This window comes from Emydura macquarii, unplaced genomic scaffold (assembly GCF_026122565.2).
Source record: "Emydura macquarii macquarii isolate MOO-44397 ecotype Brisbane River unplaced genomic scaffold, CSIRO-AGI_Emac_v2 contig_2676, whole genome shotgun sequence".
Classification (NCBI taxonomy): domain Eukaryota; kingdom Metazoa; phylum Chordata; order Testudines; family Chelidae; genus Emydura; species Emydura macquarii.
In genome coordinates this window covers 17,013,731-17,038,667 of record NW_027132813.1, presented here as the reverse complement: position 1 = coordinate 17,038,667, position 24,937 = coordinate 17,013,731, and the positions used below count along the sequence as shown (strand labels likewise).

Sequence of the window (24,937 nt, the reverse complement as noted above, 5' to 3'; positions counted from 1 at the left end):
AAAACTCTGTAGTGTAGACAAGGTCTTAGTTGGGATTCTAACTTTAGTATGTTAGAATTGCAAGATGATCCATTAAAATACACAGTGGCAGATACTCAGGTTTTGTAAATTGTCATAAATTTACATGCTGAGGACATGCCTCAGGGTGTTATCTTGGCAATTGCACTTATGTATTTTTGTAATTCAATAGGCACATAAGTATCTTTCTAAATTTGACCCCACGATACTTTTGAAAATAGAACTTGGACTCTTAATTTACTTAGGCACTTCTGAAATTTGCGTGCTCCTAATGATAATGTAGATCTTGCTTTCTGCAACATTTTAAATTGGGATGAGAGATGTTTTTACAGCTTCCGTAGGGACAGGTTTTGTTACAGTTTTTCCCATTAAGATGTTTGCTTTGGATGAAGCCTTACACAAACGTTTCAATTAGTAATCTCCTTAAAATGTAAAGCGGTTATGAGGAAGAACACAAAAAAGCTAGAAAAGCAAGAATTTTATAAATTGATTTCTTTACAATTCTTATATTAAGTGCTGTTGGCAATAATGGTTAATAAAACAGTACATCAGCATCCTTCACAAAAACATTATTGAAGATTAAGGAAGCAGTTACAGAAGGCCAGACAGGTACTCAGTCGCTAAGCTGGAGCAATTTAAGAAAGAAAGAAAAGTAGCAAAAGCTAGTTTTGACAATAGGCTAAGCCAGCCTTACACAGTAATTTAATTAACCTCGCAATTTCTTATCTGCTCATTCACTTGGGAGTGAATAATTTTTGGGGGGCAAGTGAGTAAAATATATTTAGTAAATTATTTATAAATAATTTATATTTTATTTATATTTATTTATATAATAAATTATAAATTATGTAGTAAATATATTTAGTAAAATTATATTTAGATACTAAGATGGTAAGCACATTAGAAATGGGATAGATTTTTTTGTGTCTGGGCTGGAAAATTTTCATAGCTGTGTCATTACACTGACCTAATCTGCATATAGGTACAAGTGCCATGGTAAGTTAGGCTATGTCTACACTGTAAGATAGGGGTGTGATTCCACATAGTGAGGGCCCTGCCAAATTCCTGGTCCATTCTAGTCAATTTCACAGCCATAGGATTTGAAAATTGGTCAATTTCATGATTTCAGATGTTTTCCTCTGAAATTTCATGGTGTAGTAACCATGGGGGTCCTGGTCCAAAATGGGGTTGTGTGTGTGTGGAGCGGAGGGGTTTGCAAACGTATTCTAGGCAGGTGGCAGGATTGCTACCCGCACTTTTGTGCTGCAGCAGGGAGGTATGTCTGATCTCCCCTGTGCTGCTAGGAGCACCTCAGTCCATCTGGGACTAGCAGCGCGGGGCCCTGCACATAGTCGTGCTAATTCTCATTGAGCTAGCACATGTGTGTATATATAGCTGTGTAGCTGCAGAAGCACTGGTAGTGGCAGTGGAGGCATGGCTGAGCTGTGCCTCTGCTGCCACTACCATGCCCACACTGCTATTTATACTTGCCCTAGCTTGATGACCACTGATGCGAGTATGCGTACATGAGCAGGGCAATCAGACTGTGAACTCTGAGTTTGGAGTGTAGATGTAGCCTTAGGCTGCAAGCCGTGAAGGTAACTAGGCACTGCTGTGATCCTCTCAGCTGCCATCGAACCCCGTAGGCCCTTAAACTCGTTCAGCGTCTGTGTTTGAAGTCAAAGTTCCCTATGCCCCATGTGTCTGTCTCTGAGCACGCGCACCCAGATGCCTCTCTCCTACTGAAGTGATTCACAAAGTGGGGAAGATAGGGGTTTCAGCTGCCTAGGCCGCATGCTGAGCTATGGGATATTCAGATATGGGGTTCCTCAATCACTTCTGTTGAAGTTGTTTCCACTTTAATTAATTAAATATTAATTGTCCAGAGGGACAATTAGAATGATACTCTAGCCTAGTGGCTTGAGAGGTGACATATCTTCTCCCACTGAGGAGGAGGGGGAATTTGGACTGGGAGTTTTCCACATCCTGAGTGAGTACCCTGTCCACTGGGCTAAAGATTATCAGAGAGGGCCAGCCCCCTGCTGTTTTGTTTTGGGCCCTACATGTGACTTAGGCAGCCAAATGCCTATCTTCCTTTGGTTCATGGACCACAAGCAGAGACCTGTGCCTCTCTGTAATCTGCACTTAAGTGCCTATCTCCGTGAGAAGAGTGATGCTTAGCACACATCCTTCTATGTGGCATCTCCCAATGATTAGCTTAGGCAGCTCCCTGTGTAGCACGTTGGCTTTGTGGATCCTATTCTAAAGCTCCTATCTCTCCCATTCGTTGTGTAGGTAGACTGTACTCAGGCTTCATGGATCGCAGTGGTGTTCCTGTAATTTTCTAAGCATTGCAATGCTCAGCATTGCAGCACCTAAGTCCCTTTGTGGATCTGTGCCTTAGTCTCTTACCAATGTTAGGTCTAAATGTTGCTGACCCTCTTTGCCGGGTGGAGTGTGTTCACAGCTTCTGTGCAAGGATAGGGGCATGGGACATGCTTTCCTCGGGGTATGAGTCAATACCTGGATCCCGGGCTGGAGCCACATTTAGTATTTAATGTTCCCTGTAATTGAAAGTGAAACACATTATGATTCTGTACAATGCAAAAAACGTATTTCTCAACATATGTAACAGAAGTTGTATTGCACAGCTCAAAGGCCCTATCTGTATAAAATGTTAAAAGGTATTCACACAGGTTGTAAGGCTAGTAGGAACAATTGTGAACATCTAGTTTGACTTTTTGCAGAACAGACCATAGAATTTCATCCAGTGATTCGTTCCCGAAGCTCAATATTCTGAGTGCACCTCTTAATAAAATGTAGGGTTTCTGTGTCCGAAGATGGCAGCACAGAACAATATTGCTGCCAACCTATTATCTACAAGTGAAATTTACTCCAGCACCCAATATCCACATGCACTATTAAGTTAGCACTTGTTATAATCCAAACGCTTTATGAAAACTGGGATTCATTCACCCAGGCCATTGAGGGGGTTGTCCTTTCCTGTGCCTGCAGAGAGGTTAGTTCTCAACGAGGGCAGGGGGTGCTTATCATTGATAAAAGCATGAAGCTATTTGGACAAACATGACAGTCAAAATTCTCAGATCTGGTTATCTATTGTCAGGCTCTTAATGTGAGATGGGGTTACTCAGAATCTCTAGAAATCACAGGCCACATCTATTTAGATGCCTAAATATGAATTTTGGAGCTTATTGTTAGGAAGCCAGGTTTGCAAACTTATTTAAATTAATTAGCCATTATTTACAGTTGCCGTATTTTGACCTCAGTTTCAGTGCATGGCTCAGGCCCATACTGGTGATTTAAGAGCTCTTTGCCTGGCATAAGAGTAGGAAAAGACATGCAAAATAACTAAGAAGGGATAAAATAAGAGGTCTCCTTTTATAACAAGCTATTAATCCAAATTAAAAAATGACTTCCAAATGCCTTTCGTTGTAGAAAAAATATACCGCCGTCATTCCCAGACAGATCTCCATGCTGCAATTCAAGAGAGTACTAGAAAAGAGTCTCTCATGCACATTTGAAAATACTCCATGTATATCACAATGCTCTCTTTTATAGCTGCTGCCATCTAGCATGAGTCTGATGCTTTTTAAAACATAAAAGATACATAATGTTCCCCTTTTATATCTGTTCATCAATTTTCTTTATTTCTGCTAGCAAGTGCTCTGATTTTGCCTCTGTGATACTTTCTCAATAATGTCTGGACTGTATTTTCTTCTCTTGCATTTGCCTGGATTGTTTTGGGTCTTTTAAATTATATTTGTGAATTACTATAACAAAAAGTAATACTTTTTTCAGAGATTGCCAGTGTGCTATATATAATATATATGTATATTACCTTTTTATTTACAGATTTTGTGGTAGAGAGCATTGTAGCTATTACTAGAGTGCCAATAAATATATATGTGGCACTTTACAAATGCAGAAGGCAGATTCTGAGATCTGCAAGGCAAGGCCTTTACTTCCTTGTTCAAGCAAAACTACCCTTACAGTAAGTGGAACCATTACCTATATAAGAATGCTTTGTCAGGCCTAATACATGTAATAGCATATGCATGTCTTTTTTGTACTAGTGTAGTCAGTAGCTGCCTTGTTGTCTGATTACAGAATAGAAAGATCATGTCTGTATATCTAGATCATCAGTCTTCCAGAACTGTCATGAAAATCTACCAGGGGAATTACATGACTTGTACAAATTAGTGATAGAGCCAGTAAAAGAACTTAGATCTCCTGCTTGTCAATCTCCTGCTCTGAAAATAGACTAATTAGGCAAAAATGAAAAAAAGAGACAAAGTTAATTACAGAAGAACATTGGCAATGAATTTTGGAAGCAGCTCAGAGCACTACGAGCTTTTCTTCAACAATAGAATATTAATTCAAAATAGAAATGCATTTTTTCTGTACACAAGTAATCCATAAGAAGGTGACAGACAAAATAATTCACATTTATTGGTTGAAGAGTGGCAACAAAGATTTTGTCATAACTGCCTCTTCTGAGATTGTCCAAGGATAACAGATTTGTGAAAGCAAATAAAAAAACAGCCGCAAACCATCTGAGAAATAAATCCCATGAGATCTTGTGATATGACATGGGCAGGAAGAGAAACCCACTGGGAGATTAGCAAGACAGTGAAGAAAAATAAAGGTCCACAATATTAATTACAACAGCAAATACTTCATGGATTCTAAAATAGCTTCTCACTTGCTGCAGGTGGATAAATAAGAGATGGAAAGAATTGAAGCCCCATTAAGATGACAACTATATTGTATGAAAATAGATGAGCATATACAAACATTTTTCTATAAACTGATGTGAGAGAATTATTTAGCTGCTTCCCAAATAATTTATCACACTGTAAATCAGACACATGGGTGTAATAATTATTATGATTGAGGTGTTACTCATTATTCCTGACTGTCCCACATAGTGTGCTTTTCTCAGTAAAATATTATAATTAAATATAGGGTATGCCTACACTGCAGACTGAAGTCGATTTAATTTCAGTCGACTTTCACTCGCTAAACTTATGAAGTTGGAGGTGCATGATCACACCATGCGCATTACGTCGGGGGTTTGTGTCATCCCCATCCAGAGCAAAGTGTGACTGTCAAACAGCAAAGCACACACATTCCCAGTTCTTAAAGGGGCCATCACCTCTTTCCGCTCCCCTCCACTGATGTGGAGTGGAGGACGTACTGAGCCCTGCCCAATCTCCTCCTAGAGCGCTTGGGGATAGGGGCTGAGAAACAGCTTTTTGGTTGAGCATTTTGCAGGGTCTGCAGAGGGAGTCTGTCCTGCTGCTGCTCTTCCTGGAGCTCTGCCAGATGCCTCAGAATGTCTTACTGATCCCTCATAATATGCAACATTTCCTGTTGCATTGCATACACCTGCTCCTGGGCTGATTTTCTGTTTTCCATGTCCGTATTCAGTTTTTCTAACAATGACATCTTCCAGGCTCTGAGCTCTGTGTCAGCAGCCGCGGAGGCGATCATTAGTTTGTTGAACTCATACTCACAAGGCAAAGCCAGACCTGCATACCAATCTGTACCTATTGCATGGGTCAGAGTGGCGTTCCAGCCATGGTATATAAGGGATCCTTGCATCCATTATAGGGAAGTCTCCGTAGCACTAAACTCCCCAATCCACACTTAACCAAGGAGCAGGATCATTGGGCTCCCCTTTACCATCCCAAAGACTGGTTTGGGAGGAGGTGGTCCAAAGGGATTGGAGGAGGGTATGGGTTGAAGTGTCGCTGGAGAAAAAATAGGGGCACCCATTCCTGGATGCCTAACACCCATGCCAACAATGTCATGGCTAGAAATTGTCCATGTTGGGGCTCAGGACACCATCCATGGCAAGGGAATAACACGCAGTGACTATATTGTTCGTGTACTGTAAACTTGTACCATCTTCCCTAGGTGACAATGTGTGATATCAGTCTCCTGAGGGTAACAGAGATGGAAAGGGAAGATTTGCTTCAAGCATCGGGGTACAGACCTGGCCCTTATGCTGCTATGCTGTGTTCCACAATGATGCTTGCTCATTTAATAGCAGAGTGGTGGGGGAAAGTGTCCTACCATGGCAGAAGAAATAAGGCTGCCCTCCCCAGAAACCTTCTGCAAAGGATTGCAAAGTACCTACATGAAAGCTTTCTGGAAATATCCATGGAGGATTCTCGGAGCATCCCTGTGCACATAAATAGTCTGTTCCAGGGGTAACCCTCTGCTTAAGTGGACCAACACACAGGAAGCTCATCCCCACAAAATCAGACTCCTTTTTTCCAAGAAATAAGAAGGTAGACTGGGGCTATAACCACAAAAATGTGATTTACTATATACATTCACCAGACTTGCCTTCCCTGGCATCAGTCACACTGTTCTGTGTCTGGCTGGGCTGCTCTGGGGTAACAAACAGGTCCTGGCTCTCAGGGAGAATGGATACCGTGCTCACCCGCCTCCTGTTCTCCTCCTCCTCTTCTTCCTCATCTACAGAGTCCTCCTCATTCATCCTGGACTGGGATTCTGCGGAGGTATCTATGCTGCATGGCGGTACAGTGGTGGCATCACCACCGAGAATTGCATGCAGCTCCTCATAAAAGCGTCATGCCTTTGGTGACGAGCCAGAATGAGTGTTCGTCTCCCTATTTTCTGATGTACCTGTCTCAGCTCTTTGATTCTAATATGGCACTGCTACACGTCCGTGTTGTGCCCCTTCTCCAACATGCCATGAGATATCTTCTCGTAGATATCCACATCTTTTGTTGGCTCGGAGCTGAGCCAGAACAGACTCTTTGCCCCACAGGCTGATGAGATCCAAGACCTCAGGTCGACTCCATGCTAGAGCGCGTTTGGGGCATGCAGTCGCCATGAGCAGTTCAGCTACAAAGCTCTCTCCACACTGACCAAACAGGAAATGGGAATTCAAACTTTCCCAGGGCTTGAGGGGAGGGCCTGTTTCCTGTCCATGTGGCTGTGGCGCAGCAGAATGTGAATGTCCAGAGCGGTCACAATGGAGCATTATGGAATACCTCCTGGAGGCCAATGACATCAATTTACATTGCGCTCTGCCTACACTGACTCTCATTCGACCCACACAGTTCGACTTCAGCACTACTCCACTTGCAGAGGTGGTTTTATTTAGTAGAATTTTACCACAATTTAGGTCAGCAGAACTGACATGCCAGTGGAGACGCATACTTTATGTGGTCGACATAAGCCGCATTCCGTTGACCTACATTGTCAGTGTAGACCAGGCCATAGTCAGTTTTTAAACATTGGACATTGGTTGATGCAATGTTAGTGCAGTAAGTCTTTCATAACATATATGAGAATATTCCTCTAGAGGGATAGTAGAGGTGCATTAGGAGAGACATAGGATATGGGAGTGACTGAGCTCTGTGCAACACCATTCAGAAGCCAGGCAGGTTGGGAGTGGGACTGTGGTGCTGGCTGCACTAAGGTTCCTAGCAGGTGTAACAATTTCTAGATTGTGGATGAAGGCTCAGGACCACTGTGATGGGTACACCCAGTGTGCATCCACCACTCTACCTCACTTTGGCCACATGTGCATTTGGAAGAATATCTAGGTACAGTTTGTTGTGCACCAAACTGAGTATAACCCATTTTGAACTGCACTGTAGGGTTGCTGTCTAAACAGCTTATGAACACAGCCTGTACCCATCCCATCTGCATGTAGGAGGGAAAAGCCCTAGCTCACTAATTTATTAATGCAGATTTTCATGGAAGAATATGACTAACACTTTAATGACAGAATACATTGGCAGGATATGGCCATAATGTCTTCATTATCCATGCTAAGACCTGACAGGGACATCTTAATGTCTCCAAAGAAACTAAGAGACAGACCATTTTTAAAAAGACCTGCTGAATAAATAAAATGAAGTTTAAAATTAACTTTGTAAACCAAGTACAGTAGAACTTGTTTATACTGAATTCAGTTGTAATGAAACTTCATTTAAGTTTTGCCCAAGGATCTAGCATCTGTCCTTTTCTGAAAGTCTCAAGTTGCTTCAGTGCATTTCAATGAACATTCACTCCTGTTACACAAAAGTTTCACTATGCTTATAGGGCTAGATGGTACCACTACTTCAATATTAGGGCTGCACTCCCATTACATGGGAGGAAGACAGTGCATAGATATGTATGCAGGTAGCAAAACATGGCCAACTTCTTTCCCTTGCCCTGCCCCTCATCCTGCCTTTCCTGTGTGTTTAGACCTGGGCAGCTATGTTTCTGACAAGGATCCCAAAACTCTGTCTTGCACGTGGAGGAGTGGGAAGTAGGATCTTCCCCATAATGAAGTCCCACTGTGATAATCCTTTGGGAATACAGAAATTACTGGTGACCAAATAAGTATTAAATATTGCACTTCAGGCCCGTAATCAGGCAGAGCAGAGAAGGAATGGGAGGAGATGTAGCCACAAGTGAGCAGTGAGAGGGCTAAAGAAGAGTCCCTAACTCCAGACTTAAAGCAATTGCTCTTCGTTAAGAGTGAAGGGATAGCCTTTCAGACAGGATGTGTCCCTGTACCTGAAGGGGAATGAAGAAAGTGCCCCCAAGAGATGGGCTATTTTGGCAGTCAGGCCTTTTCTTGTTACATTGGAACAACTCTGCTTATGGTGATGTATTTTTGTGAAACAACCATTTCCCTACAAGTATGTTCCTGTCATATCTATATTTAGATCATCTATAGCTGTTTGTAGGTATGAATATATTATTTATTTGTCATGTAACTGACTCCTTCACCTGTACTCTGCCCACCAATCCCTCTCTGCTGGGCCTACTTCTAACATATCAAACCTTTGAACACCTTTCAAGCAGCCACTGTGTGAGATTAATTTTGTCATTCCAAACTCATGCCATAATATGTCCTGTCACTCTCTCTGTAATTAACAGAGTAATTAACATGAAATATACAAGTTTTGACATAACTTTTATGTACTGTATTGCTTCCTTGTGCTGCGCACTTCACAACTTCTGTGTTTGTGCAGATTCTCCCGTTAGGTTATCAACAAAACATTTGTTTGGAAAGTGTTGTAACCCCACCTATTATTTAATCCTGTCCATGTTGGTTGGTGGTATGTCTTGTCAGTGATGAGCTGCATTTGAGTGTGTTTGTTTAATAGAGTTCAGGACTGCTACAATCCTGACACTTCAAACTGTTCAAATGTCAGCTTCAAATTTGAGGGCAAAATGGTCACACGTAATATTCAAACAATGTGTGGTGTACATTACAACAAACATGTTGGAGAGCATGACTCTACAGAATAAATGTTGGAGCTATAGAAGACCTTAAGAAAATAAAAGTTGCTATACACAACAATGTGTTCTACATCGCCAACAGAAATGTTCTTTCTGGATTTCAAGATGCCTCTCATAAAAATGTCACATCTGGTATCATTAGAGCTGAGTACACAAAAAATGGATGCATTGGCATAGCTAGAATCCTTTTTAAGAAAGCAAACTTCAGTCAAGAATTTTACCAGTCATTGCTACAGGTGGAAAATGATAGCTAATCAGTGTATGCAGTTGACAGATTGATATTAATTTCCTAGAGACTAGTACTCAGGTATCAGAGTTGTGGGTACAATACAATAATGCCTGGAATGGAGTTTCTTGTGTATTCAAAAAATGGTTCTACCTGTTTTACAGAATGTATTGATTTAGGGCCTGATCCAAATCCCATCGAAGTCATTGGAAGGGTTCCCACTGATTTCAAATTATGGGCAATGGATCTGGCCCCATTTGAACACTTTGTAAGACTCTTCCACTTACTCAGGAAAAAAGAATCCCATCCAAAATATTTAGATAGCTAAAGAAAGGCATGTGGTACTATTTTCCATAATATTCCTTACTGTCTCAGCTCTGCATGGAAGAAAGTGTTCATGCTCTTTTTCCCATAGGGATTGGAAGGAATCCTATGAAATGATTATTTTCCACATGAGAAGAACAGAAAGTGTTTATACAGGCTTAGGGGTAGCAAACCTTTCAGAAGAAAGGGGAAAAGATGGTGATGTGTTATGTATGAAATGTTCCAAGCTGTAAAGGAAGAGAGCTGGGTTGCATAAATAAGCAGTGACCCCTTAGGTTATCTGCATTCTCTACTAAAAAGAGACCTGATCCTGCAAACCTTTGCTTTCCTAAGTAGTATTAGAGCCCAAGTCTGTCACTGCTTAAGCTAGTGAGTAATTTTGCTCAGGTGAGTAGTTTGAGCAGAATACTGGCATGAATAAAGTTTACTTCAGTGTTTTGTATTGTTTCAGGATTGTGCTCTTAAGGTAATGAAATGGTATATGGTGATTTAAAGCACTACTTGTAACAGTGGATTGGGTCTGTTATTACTCAACTCTTTTGTCAGGCCAGAATGGTGGTGAGTGGTCTGCAAAGCTCAGATTGAAATAGCAGATGAGATGGAGAATCATACTCTGGGTCTTGTAGATACATGAGTGCCCTAGAGAAGACTGGCATGATGTACACTGTTGCAATCAGATTTCTGGGGAACTCAGTGTATGCATTTGTATTATGTCACTGTAATACAGAGAGGTGTTAAAATAAGTCAGTTCTAAAGTGTTCAGTGATAGTGCTACTGATTCAAGGAGGATTACAGCCTATAAAATATCTGAGGAATGCTATACCATGGCAGTTTTAAAGATACAGCCTTTGGCTTCAAATGTTTGTGACCCAAGCCCATTTATTATTATTGCTGCTTGAATATTTGTATTTGCTCAGGCTTTTTTGAGGGCGGTGGGGGGTGGCAGGTAGATGGTAGATATTTATTAGTGCATACTGATGATACGTTTTACCCTAAAGGTGTGTCCAGCTATTAACCACTTGTGAAACTGACCCAAGGAAAATGTCACAGCCGCTAGATAACCTAAAATCAAAAATAAACAATAATCTCAAATTTCTCAAGGGCTGAGCTCTCAACTGAAGTAGAGTGTCTGCTTTATAGTGCAGATTTAAGCTGGAAGCAATCAGAAGCTGGTTGCTGAAAGGGGATAGGTACAAATCAGTGCCTCTGCTCCCAGGCCATAAACGCCTCAGAGGAAAGTCCCGACCCAATGGGTTGCAGACCAGATGTGAGGCGGAGGAAGAAATAGACGCGGTCCCCGCTCTGTGAGATCTCGCCCCACTCGACCGTTCCCAAGCCTGGCAGCTCGCTCCAGTGACATTTCGTCCAGTTCAAAAGTCCCCAGGGCAGCCGTGGGAGGAAGCTCCCCGAGGGGCTGCGGCGAAGCCCAGGAGCAGGTCTTGTGTCTCGGTGATTGAGGGTGGCTGTCGTCTTTTCCTTCATCCCATTGCACCTCCTCCCCCGCGGGCTGCCAGGGCGGCGCCCAGCAGTTTGGGGGTTATCATTCCCCTCTCCCCCTCCTATCATCCCCGCGGCCTCTGCCTCTTTCCCTGCCCAGCCTGGGGGAAGCGGCGGGGTAGAAAGGCTGAGCAGCGCGCCGCCCTGCGGCTGCGGCGGCCCCCGGGGCTGCTGCTTGCGCCGGGAGAGGCGGGCGCCCAGCGGGCCAGAGGGAGGAGCTGGAAGGTCCGGGGCGAGAGACCCGCGCAGGGTGAGCCGCTCAGCCAGGGCTGAGATTCAGCGCGGGGAAGACAGAGACTGAGCAGAGGAGCGCGCGCGCGCGGGCACGCACACACACACACACACTGAGATAAAGGGAACGCGCGCGCGCACAGGCGCTGAGAGGCAGGGGGCACACGCGCTCGCGCGCGCACACACACACACATACAGGCACCTGCGCGCGCGCGCACACGAGTTTCTGAGACACTCCGCTTTACCCAGAGTAAGGAACCACCCGCCCGGTGCCCGAGACAAAGCGTGACAGAGCAGGGGACACGCACACGCACACGCACCTAGACAGAGTAAGAAGCACACACCGGGACTGAGATGCACGAGGGAGAAAGACAGAGGGGCCGAGAAGAGACAGGCACCCACACTGACTGAGCGGGGGAGGCGGACACACAGGCACACCCCGAAAGACACAGACACGCTAAGATTGACCCGGTGACAGACACACCTCAAGGACTGGCAGCCACACACCGCAGGAGGCTGATGCACACACACAGCGCCTGAGCGGAGTTACACACACGGGGTGATCACACACGGCGATCACCCAGACACACACACACACACGCGGTGATCACAGGGTGTTCACACACACGTGCACACGCGGTGATTACACACACACGCACAGGGTGTGATCTGTCTGTCTGTCTGTCTCTCTCTCTCTCACACACACACGGCGATCGCACACACCCCTCCAGTGACAGGGAGAGCGCGAGGCTCCGCTCCGCTCCGCGCGGACTCTGAGCTCAGCAGCAGCAAACCCTCCCTGGGTCTGGTCCTCTCTCTGGCTCTGGCATTTTTTTCCCCATTTGGTCAAACGGTACCTACCCAAGCCCCGAAAAAATGCCTGCCCGTGAAGCGAGGAGAGGGCGCCGGGTCTGTAAATAAGAAGTGAGTACTGGCACAATGGCGTGTATTTCTAGATCAAAGTCGGTCTGAATGCTGCATGCTCCCTTGCCGTCCCAATGCCCCCTCGCAGGAGGGACCCAGGGCTGCCCAGTGCCCGAGGGGAGGAGGCACGGGATCCCTTTGTACCTTCCTTCGCTCCTTTCCTTCCTCCTCCGTCCCGATTTTGCAGCAACTGCTAAGCACCCCCCGCCCTTGCTTTTGTTTCTAACAGATCTCCTTTGTCTAAGGTGTGTGTAGCTCTCGGGGGGCCGGGGGTCCAAGCAGGGCTTCTGGCTCCCACCAGCCCGTTTCCCCGGCCAACCCCACTCCTGTCTCTCCGGCACAGGATGCCGTTTGCAAGCGCTTTAAACCCAGAGCATCTTTGCGTGCCGGCTGCTGGTGAGAGGAGCAGAGGAAAGGGGGCATGGCCAGTTCTTGGAGCGTCAACGTTTTGCCCCTTTGGCGGGCGAAAATGCCCGTGTCGATTGCATTACTCCCCTGCCTCCTGGCAAGGTGGATGGCTGAGGAAGTTGATGGGAGAGATGCAGAGCATCGGGCTGGGGCGCCTCACAGCCATCCTGCTCGCCTTTGTTAGCTGCAGACAGCTGGCTGAAGGGGCAGTGTAGCAGGGGAACTTGAGGGAAGAAAGATCTACTCTTCTTCATGGTACTAGGACGCCTGTGTGTCTGTCTGGAAGTGCTGAAGCCAGGCAGAAAGAGGAGCAGTTTCCTACTCTACAGCACGAGGCTTGGTGTAGCCTGAGGTGCCCCCACTTTTGGGTTTGGAGGGCCGTGATAATATACTAAGAAAAATTCAGACGGGCAAGGGCAGCTCTGAATTAAAGGAAAATGTGATGGCGATCTCCTCCCTTCCCGTCACAAATCAGCAGAGAGCACAGCCTGAAGGAACAATTATTAAATCAGGTGTCGTTTCCCAGCACACCTCGATTTTTGTGGGTTGTATCAATAGCCTCATACGGTATTCCATGCCCACTACGCTTGAAGGGTATTTGTATGCGTGTCTGGTGCTCCTGGTTGGTTGGAACCGGATTCTAGTTTTCTAGTAGCTGAACAGTAACTATATCACAACTGTGCAGTCATCCTTTTGCCCCCCATCATGAACTGAGCATTTTCATCCTGTGTTCCTCCGCTCCCCACATTTCAGGTTCAACGTATTAATTTTCTAGGTCTGCATTTCTTCTGACCTGTATTAAACGTTTCTTTTCGGATGTGAGCTCCTGGAACCTTATAGGTTAACCCCAGCGGGTGTTCAAGAGAAGACGGTTTCCATGTGGAAAATGACCCTCCCTCCCTCCTCTGTGGACATGTCCAGCCTCCAGAGACATGGGAGAGAGACATTTGAATCTACATTTAGACGTGGGCTTTCCCCACAACAGCTGAAAGTGGCATGGCAGTCATTCAAAATATATTAATAATTTTAAATATAGTATTGTTGTTGCAATCTTCTCTCAGGAGACCTGTAAGTGTACTTGTTGTGGATTATTCTTACCTAATTATTAGTGTAGTTACTTTAATCACATGAGTTAAGGAGATACTTGATAACACACTCAGGTGATCATTACTGTTCCAGTGGGTTTCTCCTAGCAGTAAACAGTAAAATATCCTATAATAAGATGATTGACTTTTTCAGTAAGTGTGCACATATGTTCCTGGTATTTTCTAAAAGGATTTAGCCAACACTTTCAAACTATTAGGATTAATAATGAATGATTTTTATAGTTAGGTGTGTGGGGAATTTGGAAGTGAAGTGCAAATATTCTAATGATGGTCTAATGATGGTTAGAGCCTACCTATGTAGGACTTAAGGAAAGGGTCTTGTTTTCCTGATAGTTATTTAATGCTGAATTAAAATGTAGTCTGAGAACCATATTAACAATGCCTAAGATTGCTCAAAATGTGATGAAGCTCTACTGAAAAATACCATCTTATACTGATTCAAAGGAACACAAGACATTAGGGGAAACACAACTATATTTGCAGAGTATGAATAGAGAACATACATATAGTAAGCAATGCAAGTGTGTGTATGCATGTATGTACATATGAATAGCATACTATAAGTCATAGCAGTTGCTCAAACCAATCATTCTGTAGTAATGTATCATGGTGTACAAGTGAAATGCATTTATAACACAACTATCTATAATATATATATTTTGAATTAATATGATCTCTGTAACCTCCTGGCAAGAGTACAGCTAAATACACCTCTGTCCAATGCTGTCAACATTAACATTATTTTTCTGTTTTATTAGTGGCGGCACCTGACTTGCTGGATCCCAAATCTGCCACTCAGAACTCCAAACCAAGGCTATCATTTTCTACAAAACCCACAGTGCTCTCTTCACGAGAGGAATGTGATTCAGCTATTAATGTTATGAAATGGAAGACGGTCTCAACGATTTTTCTGGTGGTAGTGGTATATTTAATAATTGGAGCGACTGTTTTCAAAGCCCTTGAGCAACCACATGAAACTTCCCAAAGAACCACCATTGTGATTCAGAAGCAGACGTTTGTATCTCAGCATTCCTGTGTGAATGCATCAGAGCTTGATGAACTAATTCAGGTAATTCATGCAAACAAGTACCTTGTTCCTACGTTTTAGAAGAACGTGTTTCTATATAGCAATGATTCTGTAATAAATGGGACACTGCTGTATCAGCATTTGAGCTGTAAAGTATCAAGAAGGCTAACTTAGGACAGAAAGGATGGCAATGACATTTTCACATGTGGCCTCAGCTGAAAAGTCATTGCTAATTTTTTTATGTTCAACATGCATTATAGACAACTGTTTAATTGAATGCTTCTTTGCTAATTAAATGATTATTCAATAGCACTATATATAATTTAATAGTTCACAAAGGAATGGGTGTACTGATTGAGCCTTACTTGCTCTGTAGGTGTTGGGAAAGCATAACACGGCCAACGATTACATTAAGGAAGTTCAAATTTATCATTATTTTAGCAAACAATTCTGTCTTTCAGCTGTACATTTCTTTCCAGGGGTGTTTGTTCTAAACACAGTAAAATAATATTAGCTAGCTATTTCCATTACAAATCTTGATTTGTTTATTTTTACTTTTTTTCAACACCTAAAAGCTAGATCTTCTGCTGGTGTAAATAAGTGTCACTCTGTTGAAGTCAGTTTATACCAGCTGATGATCTGGCTCATCATATTCTCAAATGGCATCGTAAACTGAGGGGTTTTACCTTATGACTGGAGAATTGCTCATTTAGTATCTATATTTAATGAAGGGGAGAAAAAAGTGATCTGGGAAAGTACAGGCCCATTAGTTTGACCTCAATTGTATGTAAGGTCTTAGAACAAATTCTGAAAGTAAGTAAAGACATAGAGGTAAAAAGTAATTGTGATAAAATATAATATGTTTTACAAAAGGTAAGATCATGCCAGACAAACCTGATCTCTTTTTTTTAGAGAAGATAACTGATTTTTTAGAAAAAGGAAATGCATTAGATGTAATCTACCTGGATTTCAGTAAATCATGTGATGCAGTTCCACAGGAGAAATTATTAGTTAAATTGGAGAAGATGGGGATTAATACAAGAATCGAAAGGTGGGTAAGAAACTGGTTAAAGGAGAGACTATAAAAGGTCGTACTGAAAGGTGAACTGTCAGGCTGGAGGGAGGTTACTGGTGGAATTCCTCAGGGGTCATTCTTGGAAGTGATCTTATTTAATATTTTCATTAATGACTCTAGCACAAAAAATGGAATGAGCTAATAAAATTTGCTGATGACACAAAATTGGGATGTATTGCCAATACAGAGGAGAACTAGAATGTCATACAAGAAAATTTGGATGACTTTGAAAATTGGAGTAATAGAAATGGGATGAAATTTAATTGTGCAAAGTGCAAGGTCATGCACTTAGGCACTAACAACAAGAATTTTTGCTATAAGATGGGGATTTATCAGTTGGAAGCAACAGAGGAGGAGAACCTTGGGTTATTGGCTGATCACAGGATGACTATGTGTCATTATATGGGACTATGTTATGTGCCTGTGAAAAAGACTAATGCAATCCTAGAATGTATCAGGAAATGTATTTCCAGTGGAGGTAGGGCAGTGTTATTGCCATTATACAAGGCACTGGTGAGATCTGATGTGGAATACGGTGTACAGTTCTGGTCTCCCATGTTTAAGAAAGATAAATTCAGACTGGAACAAGTGCAGAAAAGAGTTACTAGGATGATCAGAGGCATGGAGAATCTACCTTACAAGAGGAGACTTAAGAAGTTTGGCTTGTGTAACCTAACCAAAAGAAGGTTGAGGGGAGATAAGATTGCTCCCTATAAATATATCAGAGCGATAAATACCAGGAAGTGAGAGGAGTTATTTAAATTAAGGGCAATGTTGGCACAAGAACAAATAGATATAAACTGGCCACCAATAAGTTTAAGCTTGAAATTAGATGAAGGTTTCTAACCATCAGAGAAGTGAAGTTCTGGAACACTCTTCCAAGAGGAGTACTGGGGGCAAAAAACCCAACTTGTTTCAAGACTGAGCTTGATAAATTCATGGAGGGGATGGTATGATAAGATTGCCTATAATGGCATATGGCCCATCCGCAACTGCTATTAGTAAATATCTCCAGCAGGTGGAGATGGGGCATTGGATGGGGAGGGCTCTGAGAGAATTCTTTCACAGGTGTCTAGCTTATAGCTCTTGCCTACATGCTCAGGGCCTAACTGATCACCATATTTGGGCTTGGGAAGGAAGTTTCCCCTGGGTCAGATTAGCAGAGACCTTGGGGTTTTTTTTACCTCCTCCTCAGCATGGGGCCCAGTTCACTTGCTGGTTTGAACTAGAATAAATGGTGGATTCTCTGTAACATGAAGTCTTTAAATCAAGATTTGAGGACTTCAGTAACTCAGCCAGAGGTTATGGGTTTATTACAGGAGAGGGTGGGCGAGATTTTGTGGCCTATGATGTACAGGAGGTCAGACTAGATGATCATGTGATCCCTTCTGGCCTTAAAGTCTAAGAGACACTTGTTTACTGCAAATTTTTAAGGTGGATTTTTGATTTGCCAAAGTTGTTTTAAATTATGGGTTTTTTAAAAGTTTAAGTTAAAGTAAGTAAAACATGGAAAATTTTTATGGTTTGAGAATTTTTTTTTTTTTTTGCCAAGTTGGGTTCCAAAAATGGCAACCTTTTAAACCTTTTAAAGTTATTGAAGCTGTTCCTTTCTCCCTGTGCCCTACAATACTTTTTACTTTAGAACAAAGTTGAGAAGTATCTTGGTGCATAATATATATGTTTCAGTACTGTCATCAACAGACTGTAAAACAATCATTTAAGAAATATTATACAGTAGATATAATAATGCTGTGGATCAGATGTAAACTCACAGAAATAAGGGTTTTCGGGACAGATCTTCAACTGATGTAAATTAGTGCAGCACTTGTGATTTCAGTGGCTCTATGCCAATTTTGCTCATTGGAGCTATCCTGTCTTATGCTGGCTTAGGATCTTGGCCTCAACTTGGCTGTTGAAATTCACCCAGATGTGCTTTGGAATTTCATCACATATGGTTCTCTGTCCAGGGGTCCAGGTTGGTGATAAGCAAAAGTCATCAGCATCCAATGGCGATTTGGTGGTCTATATAAAATAAATGGCAATTTCAGTCCAATTGCTAGGGTACAGATCTCCAGATCAAATCTGGTACTGTTTGGCTACTCCTCTGGCTGGCACCCTTTTCATCACTTTCAGTGGAAAGATGAAGGGTACAGAAACTGAATTGTCAATCACAGTTAGCGAGAGTCCTTCCAGAACACAGTTAAGGTCTGTTTGGTCTGAAAGTTGTGGGAAGATAATGCTGTGCATCTTGTTAGGGTAAATGGAAGACTTCATACCCCATTGCTGTCAACCTGGCACTTTGCATAGGTACTAAATTATTGAAGAAAATAACTTGTTTTTTCTGAGTTTGTCTGATTCTTAATACAATTTTTATATAGCATTACTTCTATTCTGATTAGTTTATGTGAATACAAAAATAGTGAGTGTGATGAAGAAAAAGTAGTCACATCAGTGTGAATGATACTTAAAGAATCCTCTGAAGGATATATAGCTGGAAATAATGCATACTAGAATATTAGGTAGCTGTAATGATTAGTTGTGTGTGAAGAAAATTACACAGCATTCACATTACAATATTCTCTTTAGTCCTTACCTTTACTTCAAACTGTAGTGAAATACTACAAACTTTTCATTTTGAATTTAGTGCTCTAGATATTCAGAGTCTGGTTTGGCATTGTGCTAGCCAGAGTTCAGACAGCTTATGATGCAAGAGTCTTCCAAACCACATCAGTTCTGACCTGCATAATTTAGTTATTCTAGTTCTGGGCCAGTCCTGAAATCAGAAGCTTCTAATTGGGCTCAATCCTACTAAACTATGAAGTGGTTTGGTGATGTGAACATAACTAGGAGGACTAGATTGAGAGTACAAATTCAGTTTAGAAAGGATTTGAACTTATGTCTCCAGACACAATTCGCTAGACTATTGTATCCATCTAGTTTCCCTTTTCTCTAATAAAAACTCCTCTTTGCTGCATGGTTTGCTATAACACACAAGTCCCTTGACTTTCATTCACTCAGGCCAGGATATCAGAAAACATCCAAAAACCCACACAGCAGTTCTTTTGTGGTAACAAGATTGTGAATTAACGCTGATTATTCAGCACCAACAGTTTTCTTGGCTGGCTTTTGAATTCCTGGAAGACTATCTTTTTTACAGTTTCACGGGAGGGTATGGCTCACTCATCCATACTGAATGTGAAATGTGTTCCACTTTTCTATATGCTTTAATATGAAGCATGAGAAAATGGACAGATATTATGCAATTTAGAATATATAAAAGGTTAATGAAATGGGACACAACTTTTTGGTGAAACATATGTATCGTGATAAAAAGCTGCCCAAGATGATGTGTGACCCTGAGTGCTGATGCATAATAATTTTTTAGATATTCCATAAATACTGAAGGCATTAAAATATGCACAACCATAGGCATAATGTCTCTGTGGTCAGTGGAGTCCGGGTTCAAACACTGGATGCTGGGTTCAGTGTAATTTTAGGCCAGTCTAACTAAGTCAACAGTACAGGCAATGTGTTTATCATATGTTGTACATGGCAACAATCAAACAAACAATGGCAGTGTACAGCAGCATGTGATAGGATAGAGGGGAGCTTGCTACCATATTTTATATTGCCTTTTAGTGGTCACTGTAGGAAGAGACACAAAAAAGCCAGATAGCAGTGCATTTTTTGGATTAAAACCTAGGGTATCCAAGTTTCAGCTGTGAGGGTCTTTAAAAGGGACTCAGCTAATATCAGGAGAGAATGGACAGGTTTGCTGAAATCAGGATGGAGAACTCTAGGGATGCAAGATCTGCCTTGCTTATGTTTTGTTCAGTTTTTTAAAATCATATTTAGAATTTACAGATTACTAACCTGTATGATGAGAATGGGGCCAGAGACTTTACTGCCGTGTCATTTTTGGCTGAACAAAAGCTCTGTAAATAACCTGAGAGGTATTTTTGTTGTTGTTATTGCTCAGCCTGAGCATCATACGTTGTATGGTAGGGCCAACCTTAACAAAGAATTGCCATATAACAGAATAAAAGAGTAGATGTTCTTTAAAATGTGTGGGTGTTACTTAAATTATATGCCTGTGTGTATACTTATATGGGCCTGATTCTCATTTACACTGAGGACCCTTTACACCTCCTTCAGTATGTCTTTCTGTCACTCAGCTCTACGCTGTCAGAACTTGGTGTAGACCTGGGAATAATCTAGCAACTGGAACTATAGGAATCAGAGAGAGAAAAAAATCTATTTAGATCTAATTCCATTTCACTTCTAGTTTAGGCTTGTTCCCTATGGTATACTTGCTGCTGAAAATTTGAAAATGTTTCCAATCTCAGGTACACAGAGTACATTGCAAAGTACCTGATAGAATCCTCTGATGTACTTGTGCATACATGTCCGGAACAGAGTTTTGGAGACATTGGGCAATACACATCTCTAATGATCAGCCTGTTTTGACTTATCCTCATGTGATATTATACTACCATGATATATATAAATATATATGTATGTATACTTTTTTGGTAGTTGCCGTCATTAACATGCTGAGTTCTTGCTCTACACAGACTTTTCAGTATACATTGGGTTGATGACAATACCCTTGCAATAAACACAAGAGCAGAAAGTCAAGGGGGGAAAGGTGAGTCCAACTGAACTGAGTATTCAGCAACTTTCTACCATTGCTAGTATTCTTATTTTATATCAAATATTCTTTATCCTATAGAATATATACTTTACAGACTATAAAAATGAAAATGTTCAACACAGTAGAAAAACACTTGTCTATTGGGAAAAATGGATTTGCTTCCCAGCCCATAGGTTGCTTCCTTGCTTTAGAGTTATTCTTGGGAGATAATGAAGTCAGCACTGCATTGTATTCTGGGATGCCTGAGTAGAGTGAGAACTTGGCAATAAGAGCCCTACTTTGTCATCCCCTGCCAAACAGAAAACTGATTGGAGAAATGAGAAGAACTTTTTATTTAAATGCTACCTAATTAACTGCAGCTCAGTTTCTAAGGAAGGCCCTTATAAAATAAACAACAACAACAAAATCTGTTCATATTTACGTGAGAAATAATTTAACACATAAGCATTAAAATGTTGTAAATAAAAGAAATTTCATCCCTAAGTTAAAATATCTTAGACTGGTATGTCCCAACGAGTGGGGTATGAGCCAATGCGGATTTCTAGGGGCTGACAGCTGGGTTGCTTTATAGCATTGGGGAACAAACAATACGTATGGATGCTAGGACTCAGCTAGAGTGAAAGAAGATGATGTTTTGCTCATTCCTTCCTCTCTGATGCTGTGGAACTCTGCCATTTCCTTTTCCTTCTAATGTCTGAACAGAGCACAATGCTAATGTGTCTGCTGGAGCCTGCACAGGCTGAAATAATATCATGGAGAAGTGTGAACTGCTCCAGTCATCTCAGTAAGTTAACTCTGAAACCTATAGATTACACTTTAACTAAAGATACCTTAAGATTTAAATCTAAACATGTTAGTAATATTAATGTTATTTCACTGCTGATTCTTTTAGCAGAAACATCCTTCAAATATGCTTATCCCACATCACAAACTGGTGGGGAATGTAATATCAAAATAAAAAACATGGGGTCAAAGGCACTGATGTAATATTCATTTTCTTATTTAATTCAGTAAAAACCTACTTTTAAAATTTAAATGAAGATGCCACAGAGTCTCCAGTCTGCTGCACCAAAGTGCCATAGTAGTGAAGGACTCTGTCACAGAATTCCAGCTTGCTTCAAAGTATGCAGGTTCTTCCTGAAAACTGACTTTCTACAAAAAATATGTTAATGTTTTTAGAAATATTTTGCAAACCACCTGGATGTACCTAAATGGAATATGATCCCATTCCCACAATGTGATCTGCACAGGGTTGTCCATGGGCTCAGAGATCCACCTGCACAGATTAGCAGGTCCCTGGAATCATATTTCCATCACCTATGTCTCTTTTCAACCTGACCTTATGTTGGTTAAAATCTCCCTTGTCTATGCATTCACCATTTAGACTGTGAACTCCTTGGGGTAGAATCTGTCTTCTCTTTGTCTTCTGAGAAAACTTAGTATGTTTGTGATAACTAGAGCTGTATTCTTTGTGCCTTAATTTTTATCACCAGAATGTCATGATATCTGCTTCCTGTTTGATTAATTTCCTCTTTAAAAATATTTGATACATTTAAAAACTTATTTTTTTTGCTGTTTACTCCTGTTTGAAATTAGATGTAACTAGAATATATTTTACATTACACTGCACCTCTCCTTTAATTGACTTTCTGTTTCACATCTTGTCTTTGAGGCCCAGGAAACCAATTCTGTTGCAGTTTCTGAAAGGTGTTCCTTAATTTTAGCCAAATAGGCTCCTTCAGATGCAACCTCTCAGATTCAGTAGAAAACTATTATGCAGTTAAAATGGTTAAGTACAATTTTTCATTTCCCTTCCAGGTATTATAAAGCTTTAAAAGCTTCTTGCTGTGTCACTTCTGGAGATATCATAATGTATCACTGACTGATATATAGGGTTTTTCTAGGTCCTGAAATATACTTTGTAAATCTGAGGTTTATTAGCTTAATTTATTAAAGTTAGATCAGTTTTTATAAATTTCTTTTAACCACAAAATTAAGGGTAGTATTTCTGTGGGATATTCTATTTTGCACAGCTACCATGCAGGCAATTTTCATTTCCCAAAAGATTTAAGGTGGGTGACTGTTAACATTTACAGCCCTACACCACACAAAACAACACACCATGCTCAGGCTGGTTCCCAGCTTGCAAGCAGCAGGTGTTTATGCATCACAATCCTTCCAAACTTGAAAACCTTGAAGGACTTTGCATATAAAAAACTGATGCTGCAGCATATTCTTTTGGTGATTTAAACTGCAGTTGCATCAGCTTTTTTACATACAAGGCCATTCCTGGGCACTTGAGGTTTGAAGATCATAAGGAAGTGCAAATAGCAAGGGCATAGATGCCTTCTTTAATGAGTATTGGAAACAATTTGAGGTGTCTCGATTAAGGCAATTTACACATGGAAGCCCAGGTACTGGACTTTGTGCTTCCACCCCCATGCATGCCCCGTCAATCAAAGCACTTCAGCACAGTCTTAACTGTAACTATGTGAGTTGTCCCACCTCGTTGAATTGGGGCCTATTTCTATTTTTTTCTTCTCTTGTTTCTACCCTTCTCTTGTTCTCTATTTTCCATCCAGCTGCCTCTCCTTTTCCCAAAGCCTGTCTAGTCCACTCTTGCTAAAAATAAACTTCCAGATGCTATTATCTGCTTCATTCCGTAGTCAAGTCATGCCATTTCTGCCTGTATCCCTGATGCACCACAGTGTAGAGGAGTCTGCATTATAGGCAGGTTTTGGACTTGATCTCCTGTAAAAGATACCTATCAACAGTCCGGTCCAGTTCCAGTTTCTCAATGGACATTAGTTTATTCTGAGGGGATCCACCTGCTGATTTCAACATGCTGCTAAACTCCCTGGGTCTGGGTAGTGACTCATTACTATTCCTAGCACTGGGTCCCTGGTTTATGTCCTGCCAGGAAACACAAGCTACTTCTTTCTGATTGCTGACAAATCAGTGGGAACAAAACAGTATGTTTTCTATATTTAAACAGAAAGATATTTTAAGAAGGTTTCACTTTTATCTCTGAATAGACAGACAAGGAGTTAACTCCTCAGCCCTATGGGTGCAGTGCTATAATAGAGCTGTTTACAGTTAAAACAATATGAGTTTGTTTCTGATGAGTACTCATGATTATATATTACATCATTTCATAAATGCATAGCAGCTAGAACAGACAAATGCAAATATTCACGGCTTGCCCTTAGTACTATTTACCCCATTTTTGCTTTCTGAAGACACTGGTTAACTGGAACTTTGGAACAGGAAAATTGTCTTGTATTTGCTGCTTTGGAAGTCTGATACTTCATCTCTAGTTTTAGCAGTAAATTCACACAGTTGTGTATAGTAGCCAATCAGGCAAACATGAGACAGATTCTAGATACAGATTCCTATATGATCCCAATGTGGTGTTGTATGAAAATGATGAATTAGTGATTATGCAATGTATTTTCAAGAAAAAAAATTCTAAAATTATAAAGGGAATTCAAAGTTGACACTGAATTTAAAAGGGTATTCAAAGGTGACAATGTTTTGTTTTTTCCGCTGCTCTTACTTCAAGCAGAAAAGCTACAGACTGAGCTCTCAGGTAAAAATTCAAAAAAGTTCCTCAATGACTTAGAAGCCTAAGTCCCATTTTCAAAATGACATAGGTACTTAGAGCCCTACATGAATTGCTGAGCTCCTAAGATGATTATGTTGCTTTTGAAAATGGGCCTTAAGGTCCTCAGCTACTTAGGCACTTTGGAAAATTTTACCTCAATTCTCTTTACCACCAAGAAATAGAACAAAATGTAACCATGAAAAAAGAGAAAAGAATTAAAGAACAGTCAGTTGTGAACAAACTGTTCTGAATATTATTCAGGTATTATTATTATTATTATTTATTTGTGTTATGGTAGCACGTAGAAGCCTTCATCCAGTCTCATTGTGCTAGGCACTGTACACAAACATAATAAACAGACAGCTCCTGGCTCAATGAGCTTACAATCTATCTGTACCATATGATGAGACAGTAATAGAGGGATAAACAAATAAATTGTGGGAGGACAAGGTAAACAGGGAAACAATCCAACCTAAAGAAGCAGAAGTGTCAGCACACCAATTGCCTAGCTATTGTTGAGTCATTTATAGGCACTGCAGC

General features: G+C 41.3%; 1 protein-coding gene across 1 annotated transcript in view; it reads left to right on the top strand.

Annotated features, from left to right (window-relative positions):
• The window catches only part of KCNK2 (potassium two pore domain channel subfamily K member 2), a 201,536-nt gene that overhangs the window by 72,876 nt on the left and 103,723 nt on the right, over positions 1-24,937 (top strand). The window contains exon 5 of the mRNA XM_067564966.1: positions 14,796-15,106. Within this exon, the coding sequence (XP_067421067.1) occupies positions 14,796-15,106 (311 nt within the window). The remainder of the gene's footprint in view (positions 1-14,795; positions 15,107-24,937) is intronic.